At 33.2% G+C, this 9,964-nt stretch overlaps 2 protein-coding genes across 6 annotated transcripts; one reads left to right on the top strand and one right to left on the bottom strand.

The window, feature by feature from the left end:
- Nucleotides 1-6: 6 nt before the first annotated feature.
- Nucleotides 7-2,335, top strand: LOC115453979 (intraflagellar transport protein 20 homolog). 4 transcript variants are annotated; one of them, XM_030182734.2, is made up of 4 exons: nucleotides 7-256; nucleotides 748-912; nucleotides 1,399-1,553; nucleotides 1,984-2,335. In XM_030182734.2, the coding sequence occupies exons 2-4, from the start codon at nucleotides 789-791 to the stop codon at nucleotides 2,098-2,100; spliced, it is 396 nt and encodes a 131-aa protein (XP_030038594.1). In that variant the 5' UTR covers nucleotides 7-256; nucleotides 748-788; the 3' UTR covers nucleotides 2,101-2,335. The 4 variants fall into 4 exon arrangements, with proteins under 4 accessions (XP_030038594.1, XP_030038580.1, XP_030038587.1 ...); XM_030182720.2 differs by having other exon boundaries at nucleotides 8-346; XM_030182727.2 differs by lacking the exon at nucleotides 7-256 and adding an exon at nucleotides 412-575.
- LOC115453966 (probable protein phosphatase 2C 11) lies at nucleotides 2,179-9,572 on the bottom strand. 2 transcript variants are annotated; one of them, XM_030182709.2, is made up of 10 exons: nucleotides 9,320-9,572; nucleotides 8,376-8,610; nucleotides 8,135-8,229; nucleotides 7,569-7,692; nucleotides 7,200-7,393; nucleotides 6,543-6,807; nucleotides 6,177-6,389; nucleotides 5,926-6,060; nucleotides 3,942-4,351; nucleotides 2,179-3,869 (listed from the first exon to the last, which is right to left on the bottom strand). In XM_030182709.2, the coding sequence occupies exons 1-10, from the start codon at nucleotides 9,428-9,430 to the stop codon at nucleotides 3,627-3,629; spliced, it is 2,025 nt and encodes a 674-aa protein (XP_030038569.1). In that variant the 5' UTR covers nucleotides 9,431-9,572; the 3' UTR covers nucleotides 2,179-3,626. The 2 variants fall into 2 exon arrangements, with proteins under 2 accessions (XP_030038569.1, XP_037295692.1); XM_037439795.1 differs by having other exon boundaries at nucleotides 8,135-8,211.
- Nucleotides 9,573-9,964: the final 392 nt, after the last annotated feature.

The raw sequence follows: 9,964 nt of genomic DNA, 5'->3' as shown, positions 1-9,964 counted from the left end.
CAGAGACAAATAAAATTGACAACTACCACCAGTGTTTTCACTTACGATTTTAGTTTACTTCTTAGATCTATCTAAGAATTTTATAACAATCGGCATTGCGAACAAAATTGAATAGATAAAATTAACACTTAGGCAAATTTTTATCCCGATAACTTGCTCCCAAGAAAAATAAATAATTTACTCCTTTAAATAGCTGGTACCGGTATCGTGCTGATGTCGGTATAAATAAATAATGATTTGAGGACTATTGTAGTAGGTAAGGCTTTCCATGCAGGCCTCTGATGAAGGCGAAGCCGCAAGCAATACCTAATCTTTTAAATATAACTCTAATGATTAGTTTAGACAGGTAAGTTCTGGCAGCAATGTATTGTACAAGAACATCCATATACGTTTACAAGCACACACATGCGACTCCCCTGTAGTTACGGTAAAAATTGATTGCGGAAGTCAACTTCTGCAATATTTCTGGTGCTTTACAAGTTGCCCGGGAATGGTAGTCAATGGTTACACATAACGTAAACATATCTAAAAAGATTATTATTAGGCGGTACAATATACGTTTACAATCTTATTAGGTATCTACTATTTAGTACCTATTTATTATTAGGCGTATTAATTACGAAACAATGTTACGTAGTTCTCGTAAGCAGATTTAAGCTTGAAGTTCATTTTAGTACACTAATTACCTACATAAGTATATCAGTCAGTAGGAAGATTAGGTGCCTAATTTATTTTGTGGGTTTTCAGGTTCAGTAGAGGTTTGAAAGTAAGAAAACTTGGTGCATAAAATGGCAGAAGAGTTGCAAAAAGTCCATTTGTTCTATGATGATATTAATAAAATTAGGGTATTGGAACCGAAAATTTTAAAGGAAACGGAAGATTTAAAAGAATCCTCTAAGGATTACGAAACAAGTTAGTGTAACTGGAAATTAATGTATGTTTACATATTAAAAGGCTATGATTTCGTAATTATTTTTTAACCGGATTTAGGGTAATTTCAATAAAACATGTTAAGAATAGAGAAGAACCTACTTACCACATTGTGTTCAAGTCTTTATGTAAGCCAAAACCATGTTTACCATTGATCAGGGCACTATTATGCTGATAAGTTGATTTCATTGAGATGAAAGTAATAATACCTATCTATGAAATCTCAAATGATAAAATTAAGACAAAAGCTCCATAACTAAACAATCTTGTATCTGATCTAGCTTTTAAGTTTTTGTCCTATCCGCATTAGGTGGTATTTAAACTAAAGTTGGATAAGGTACCTACCTTGTCTAACTTTAATTGAAATGGCTAGGTAGCCATGGGTGTATCTTGTAGAGGAAGAGGAGGGCGGGGGGGATAAGGGTGCTTGTTGATTGGTTTACAGCTATACTTTTCTTCACTTTATAGAAGTGCAGGATTTTGGGAAGATAATTGAGAATTTGTTACAAGTTCTAAAAGAGCTCGGCGACAACGTTGAGACCAAAAAGATGGCTGCCATTGGATCTATGAACCTTCTAAAGTCTATAGCTAAAGAAAGAGAATCAGAAAAATCTAAATTACAAGTACGTCGATGATGTATATTCCCTTACAATGCTATGATTAAGTATCTACAGTTGTAGAAGTAAGCCAAAGTTGTGTTCTAATAGCTTCTAGAACAGAACAATACCTGTACTATGATTCAAATAATAAACGAGTTGTTAATTATTCGTACTTCGGTCTCTAAATCTCTCCTTCCACTTGCTTTTTCCCCCACTTGGTACAAATATGGAATCATCGCCACAATTTTCACACCTAGTGCAGAATGGATTTTGCTTAAGTTCTGAAGATATCCAGTCCCTATATAAGTGAACTCTATTAAATAGGGACGACGATGCTGATGTAACTTCAAGTGACAAACTAGTCACTTGAAGTTACATCAGCATCTAGAACCCTTGCTCAACTTCTCGCTTAATGTCTAATTTATAGCAAATTTGAATTTGAAATCGTTCACAGGCTGAAATTCAAGACAAAACCATGATTCTGGAGCAACTAGACAGTGAATACGACGCTCTGCAGATATTGGAAGCCACACAAATGGAAACAATTGAATATTTAACCCAATTGCGATAGTGTTAAAAAACATATTTGGCTGTAACATTTTAATTGTTCGCTACACTTATAAAATTATGCTGAAATAAAACAATCGCACAGTCTGTAAAAATGTAATTTTCTTAGAAACACACATGAAATGAGAACAGTTCTTATACTGAACCTGCAAAGTAGAAGTATGGGGTTTCCTGCACAATATTTGTCCATTTGCAATAAGTTTATACAAATCACAATAAACTTGGAATATGTATCATGATTGTGAAATTATCTTATTTTTTTACAATACCTGTGATTACAAAAATATAACTACTTATTACTACAGAATAACACATAAATAATTGAAATATACATTAGATTCCCTTGACTCCAAATTTTATAACTTTTTTTGTAGGAACATGCCAATGTCATTATTATAATAATTTTCTGTACCAAACACCATAACAATTTATTTGAGAATTTTCATGTGGATTAATAATTTAGATACCAATTTTTAGATTCTAAATAAGAACAAATTAACTATTTTCTTTTTTTTCTATAATTATAAACAGAAAACTATAATAACTTGTAACAGTACCCTTGTATTCAAGATGGTTTCAATAAAAATCAATAAATAGGTACACAAATATATAACTGGGCACTAACAGGTATAATGTGCTGCACGTAACATGTTTCGACATATTGAAAATGAAGTTTCATATTCCTACTATCTAGTTATGATATACTTCAAAACGAGTGATACAAATGAATTTTGTATTTGCATTTTTTATTCTGTAAACTAATGGGTTTCAACATAACTAGACTATAGTCATTTATTACTATAACTTACACTTACAGCTTATTACCTAAGGCTATCGTCAACAAGTCAGTTCTGAATTTAATCATTAGCAGCAATCTTCCCTTATCGAGAATACTCACTATGAGCCGCTTAAATAACCATCAATTTATCAGCTCGGCTATTTTACCGTCGCAGTCCTTCGTCATAATGTAATAAACAATCACTAATTTATAAATCGCACCTCGTCCTTGTAAATTATCGCGATAAATTCAGTCACACATTTCTAAAGATAGGAAGAAAGGTTTAAAAAAATAAATTTCCAAAAGCAACAAACCATTATAATTAAATGTAAATAAATGCTTAATGTTATAAAATGACGCATAACGTATTTATAAGGCCCAAATTGTTGCTATTGAAAATATACTAATAATATTTAACTACAGTATTTCCTTACACGTCATATCACATAATATGTAATCGACATCACCAATGAAGCTATGTGCATGCATAATTAATCATCTAAATAATTAGTATATCCATTATTTTTGAAGTGGAAACTGGCAAATATAATACATGTCAACTAAAATACAAAATATGAGGGTGATAAACCAAAATAGCAATGCGTAAAATAAATTACTTAGTGAAACAAAAAATAAATTTCCAAATTGTAGAAACCATTGTGTGCCTATTTTATAATTCAAATTATAAATCTCCACCAAATGTTTCACAATAATTTGTGTGGTTTGAACACTTTTGTCTTTTTATTAAAGGTCTAAACACTGGAAGTCACTACAGAACTAGAAAGAGGATCATCAAACTTTTGCCTTTTACATTCTTGTTGTGTTTCTTCACTGGGCTCTTCTTCAGCCACGCGTTTTTTCGAGCCTTCCGCATTGTTGGAATTTTGACCAACCTCAGCAATTTTTCCATCTTTAAATCGCACGATTATTGCGGTCATATTATCACAACCTGTCCCATCACCCATTGTGCTTGGTGCCAGACAATGATCAAACATCTGTACAAGAAATATATAATCATTATTATGTTACATACAAGAATGAAAACTAACAAAAGTATAAATACCAACCTCTTCGCAAATCTGTGATAACTTTTCCCTGCCTTCAGCCAACCTGGGTAGAATGAAGTCGCAAACATCTTGACTAGACATAAAGTTCCATATACCATCACAAGCCAGCACCATAAACTGATCTTTATCTGGATCTATTGTCAATGTTTTTACGTCAGGGAATGCTGTGATCATTTGTTCTTTAGCACCCATTTCTTTATTCTGTTTGTATGAATGATCGCCAATGGCCCGCGATAAATTAAGGCCACCATTAATTCGTCCGTCAGTGGAAACTTTCCCACCAGCTTTGGTTATTCTCTCTAGTTCTGGCGCATCTTCTGGCTTGTGATCAATTGACATATCAATGGCTTTTCCTTCTCTGCAGATAATACAGCGTGAATCCCCAGCATTCGCGACATACAATTCATTGTCTAAAACAAATAGTAAAATTCTAAGTCAGTAAGTACTTACTTATGTTTTAAATTTTATTTATTTATTTAAAACTTTTTTGTACACCAAAAATGTAAAAAGAAAACAAAAAGAAGACAAATTTGCATACAGACGGTGGAAAAGAATACATTGGTGGTACAAATGGCGGTCTTATCGCTCGAGGCGATCTCTACCAGACAACCATTGGATGGAGATGATAAAAATAGTCGAAAGGGCAGTTTAGGGCGTACGTAAAAAGATAAAAAAAAAATTATAATAATAATAGCAATAATAATAGTAATATGAAAAATTAGATACGATAATATGTAGAATATACTACATAAATATACATATGCGCTAACACAAATAATTTATAGACAACATATACATACATAGATATATGTATACATACATAATAATAATATCAGCCCTGTATTATATACTTGCCCACTGCTGAGCACGGGCCTCCTCTACTACAGAGAGGGATTAGGCCTTAGTCCACCACGCTGGCCTAGTGCGGATTGGTAGACTTCACACACCTTCGAAATTCCTATAGAGAACTTCTCGGATGTGCAGGTTTCCTCACGATGTTTTCCTTCACCGTTAAAGCGAACGATAAATTCACAAAGAATACACACATGATTTTTTAGAAAAGTCAGAGGTGCGTGCCCTTGGGATTTGAACCTGCGGACATTCGTCTTGGCAGACCGTTCCACACCCAACTAGGCTATCGCCGCTTTCATATATACATACATACATATAATTTTCTTTGCTGTATAACAATAATTCATGAATAGTTGTATTCAAACTTATGAGCGAATGCGAAATTATCTGTGAGTGCAAGTCCGTGCAGATACAATCAAGTAAATACTATATATTGAGGCTTATTTAAATTTCTGATTCTATTTTTTATATCTAAACAGATTCATAAAATTATGAAATTTTAATTAATTAACAAATATTGTTTTGGTTTTTGAATTTTGATATGTTTTGTAAAATGTAAAATATATCTATTCCAAATAAATGACATAAAATTTGTCTTGTGAGCCAAAGAATTTGCAAGATAATTGTCAACAATATAAAATTGTTGAACTATTGAGCTTGGTTGTAAACTGGGGTTTGGCACCTGATATTGTGTTCTACGCATCAGAACATACGATGTTCAGAGGCGTCAACAAGTTTAGATCGGAGCGTATTTCTGAGTTAACACTCAATGCATAGTACTTTCGTATTTATAAAAATAACATAAAAACACATACAATTTCACAAATTTGGTATTGAACTGGAATAGACAGAGAAAAAGTGTCGTCTTGTCTCTCTAAGCACAGGTTCAGTTCATCTGGGAGTGATTAATTCATCTGTCCTTCAACACTCAATTGCTGCACTACACTTACCATTTCAGTGCAATGTAGTTTTCAATATGGGCATAAAAATAGTAGAAGTTATCATATTTTTACAGAATATAGGACACAAATTATTTATTGAGCCTGTAGATATTTTTGAAAGTATTCAAGATTCAGACCAATACCTCATACCTCAACAACATTGAGTAAAAGTTTTAATGAATTATAGTTACCTCGTAGCAATGCTACCACTGCAGTGCAACCGCTATCATTTCCTGGCTCCTCTGTCATTGTAAGATCCTCTTCACCCTCTTCATCACTTGATTCTGCTTCATAATCTTCTTCATCGTCTTCTTCTTCTGCTTCACCTAAGTGTTTTATTGACTATAAAGTGTGGCACTTGAGGATTTAAATAGATATAGAATAGTGTGAGTTTCATTTTTATTTTAGTCTAATTGTGCATCTAGCTATAACACTTGCTTACCATCGATAGAAGAGTCTTCCATTCCATTAACATTTTCTTCATCAGAAGACATAGCTTCGCCGCCTTCAAAAGTCTCATCATTTGAGTCACTTTCATCGTCTTCCTCGGCCGCCTGCCTCAAAAGCTTTTCATATACAGCGGCGGCTGCACGGCGCAGATTTGCCTTTTTCGGCCTCTCCGGCGCCGTCTTCTCTGAGCTTGATACAGGTGATGCTTTGAAATAAACATGGAACTTTAATATTAATTATACTTAAGGTATTACAAAAAGTAATTTATCACTTTTGAAACAATCAAAATATCTAGTGTAAATTATTAGGGTCACTGCATTAGTTTTAGGGTAACAATATAAAAGAAATTTGCACTAACGTTTAATTTTCCCTGATTTAACAGGGGTAGCAGAACCATTCGAGGATGTTATATTATTATCTTCAGTTTCAACTTGTTTTGAATCAGTTACTTCCCCATTACAGACTTCCGAGCCATTATCAGTAAGTGGTTCAGTCTTGGCATCACCACTTTGTTCAGGTTCATGACAATTGTCTTCGGAACTATCGGGTACTGTGGAATTGGTTTTGTCAATGTCCACAGCAATGGGGTCTTTAACATTTTGTAGGGGATCACTTGTTGAAACCTAAAATAAGAACAATACATATTTCAATTGCATATCTTAGATAATAGTACCGCCATGTGTTACTCAGGATGATTAAATTACTGATCTGAACATGTACTTTTAAATGGGACTAGTGATTATCCAGTGGTTTAAATTCGAATGTCCAATTTAATTAATATGTTTGAAACACATATTATAATATATAAATTTTATTTTTCTGCACTCCTTTTTTAAGTAAACTTTATGTCAAATCACAAATTCCTCCTTGTACGTAAAGGTGTTTAAAAAGTGGTACAATGTTTTTTCTTCACAGAATAAAACATATATTTTTAAGTTTATGACTATAGAAATAATAATTAAGTACTCTACTGTACTAATTTTATAACAGAAACAATGCAATTAAACATCATTACCTCTCCATTTAGATCTTTGTCTTCTTCATTAGAATTTGTAGAAGAAACACCTCCTGTGTCTTCATCTGCATTGGTCTCTGGATCTGTGTTGGACGACAGGCCATTCTTGCTTGATGATGCTTCACCACTGGCCTGTTCTGAACTAGAACCAGCGACAAAACTGAACCCTGAACTTGAACTGGACGCACCAGCACCTGAAGATATGAAATGTTGTTCACATCAATGCAATAATTTCCTAAAATTACTATTGCTGATTTTGTTTTCACCTTAATCTGCATTCAATTTCAGATTCGAAAACACAATTTTCTATGAAACAATAATAAATTCTTGAATCTAATCTATTGGCAGCTTAATATGTAATATTCCTACCTGATCCACTAGCGTCATCAGTGTTTTTCTTGGCACGTAGGCAGGGTGATAATGGCGTAGCGGTATCGCCAAGACGAGCACGATGAAGGGTGCTTAGCTTATTTTCATATTTAGCAAGAACCTCCTGTCGAAAATATTAGACGTTAACCATATGGATAGCATGTTAAAAAATTATCATTAATTCTTATCGTTCACAATGCCTGTGGCCAATCAAATTGCCTACATGATAATATTTCCTAATAAAAACTCCAATAGAATAACATGATGTTAAAAGATTATATCCCTGAAATCAACATTGGGAAAACAGTTAAAAGCTCCAAATACTATTTATAAAAAAATATCAACAGCTTGTCACTTAACAATACACTAGTATCAGATCTTGATTTTAATAGATCTAACAACACACTCTTAAAAATAAATTATTATTTGTTGAATAGAATCATTGCATAATTCATATATGTTATGTAAGTAACATTCAATACAATATTAATAATAATCTGTTGCCACTGGAAAAAATGTCATATTATGATATTAAATAAGGTTAAAAAATTAGGAATCAGCCCTACCTGCAATGGAAGCCTAGCCTCTTGATATAGATTACTGACATTTTCATCCTCAGATTCTGCTTCATTGTCACTGGGTCCTGGTGGATTTATTTCTCCTTAAAACATTACCACATTAATAAAATAAAATTCAATAGAATTCATATGAATGGACACTTGGGAATGTATACATTTCATATACAATGTACCTGAAACCTAATGTATTTGTAATATCCACTTACATATAAATGATAATATAACTCACCGGCCAATTCTTTCAATATGTCCATCACCTCTTTAGTGGCAATTGAAGCATCAAACTCCAGAAAGGCATCTTCTAAAGCTTTCGTCAGATCACCCGTCTTGTATGCTTCTATATTTTTTATGAAATTTGGAAAATTTTGTGAACAGTATAATGCCACTTCAGCCCCACCATGGCCATCATAAACAGCAAATAAAGATGTGTTGGAGTCATAGTCCAAGATTGTGTTATGAGCATCCTAAAACAACAATATAACTATAGAGTAATTCTTCGGACATATTTATGCTTTGTCTCCTTATATTCAAAAGTTATGTTAATAAAAGCAGTTATCTTCCTGATTCTTGTTTAAAAAGTTGTAAATTGTTATGTATTATTTTTTTTCATTATTTTACTGCTATATGCTTGAATATCGATACAGAAACAAATACAAAATAAAATTTTATATTGTATTTACAATAGTCATGTTTTACTAACCCTTACAAACTTTAGGTTATGTCAATTATAAATGAGTTACACAAATAATTATCTTAGATAGCACTTTTTAACCTGCAACATAACCATAAATACTTACAAACAAACATTAAATAGGGAGTCACAAAACTTATTTATTAAATATTTTCAACATTTTATTCCGCATATTCACTATAACATCCAATTTGCACACCATTTGTCATAACATCAAAAGCAACATCACATTTCAAATATAAACGTTAGAAAGGTTTGTAGAAATGTAAAGTCCAAGTATTGTATGAACATAGTCCACACTACGTAGGTATAAATCAAATTGTATGCAGTGCTAACCATCTACCTAACTGTACAAGTTCATACAAGCATAGGAAGACCGCGACATCTCTGTACAACTTACTATCCAGGTGTAAGTTTAAATGGTTTTATAGATTTCTCAAAGCCGTATTACATTACAAAGAACGAAACACTAAAGACAGTACCTCTTGGTTGACACGCCATCCTTGCATGGAGCTCGCGCCGCACTCTAGTTTATCATTTGCTTCATCGCTGGATACCTTTTCGGTCACAGGTTCAGATAAATATGCACCCATTGTGGAATGTTAGGTGCATGTAAATAATTATGACTAAATAATTATGCGAGGCGCGAAAAGCCACAGAAAATCGCGCAGGCGGCAAGCTAGACGAGTCAATCAACCGCCGTAAACTGTGTTGCCATTACATAAAAAACGAAGTAATTTATTCTTGGCATTACAAAGTTACGAGATTTATTTTTATAATAAAAATAAACTGGATGATTAGTGAGTATAAATATTATAATTTATTTAATAAGTATTTCAGATGTTTATTACCCGTTAGGATTTAATTTTTGTTAGCATTGGGAATTAACGCAGGGCTTATAAATCCGGAATGGCATTCTGAATTCAAAACATCCGAATTCTGACAATGCAATGTCGTTTTTTTTCCTCTCAGTGGGGGCCTTAGCTGAAGCAAGAGTCCAAGAGAGAGCAAAAGAAAATAGATTCAACAATTTCGTAGATGGATAGGAAAAATTTGCTGGTTAACGACTTAGTGTGCTAAAAAAAAGCCTTCAGCGCAGCAAAGGCACCGCGTGAGGCCTCGGGCCG

Source organism: Manduca sexta, chromosome 17 (genome assembly GCF_014839805.1).
Source record: "Manduca sexta isolate Smith_Timp_Sample1 chromosome 17, JHU_Msex_v1.0, whole genome shotgun sequence".
Lineage (NCBI taxonomy): Eukaryota > Metazoa > Arthropoda > Insecta > Lepidoptera > Sphingidae > Manduca > Manduca sexta.
This window is presented reverse-complemented; position numbering and strand designations above follow the sequence as displayed.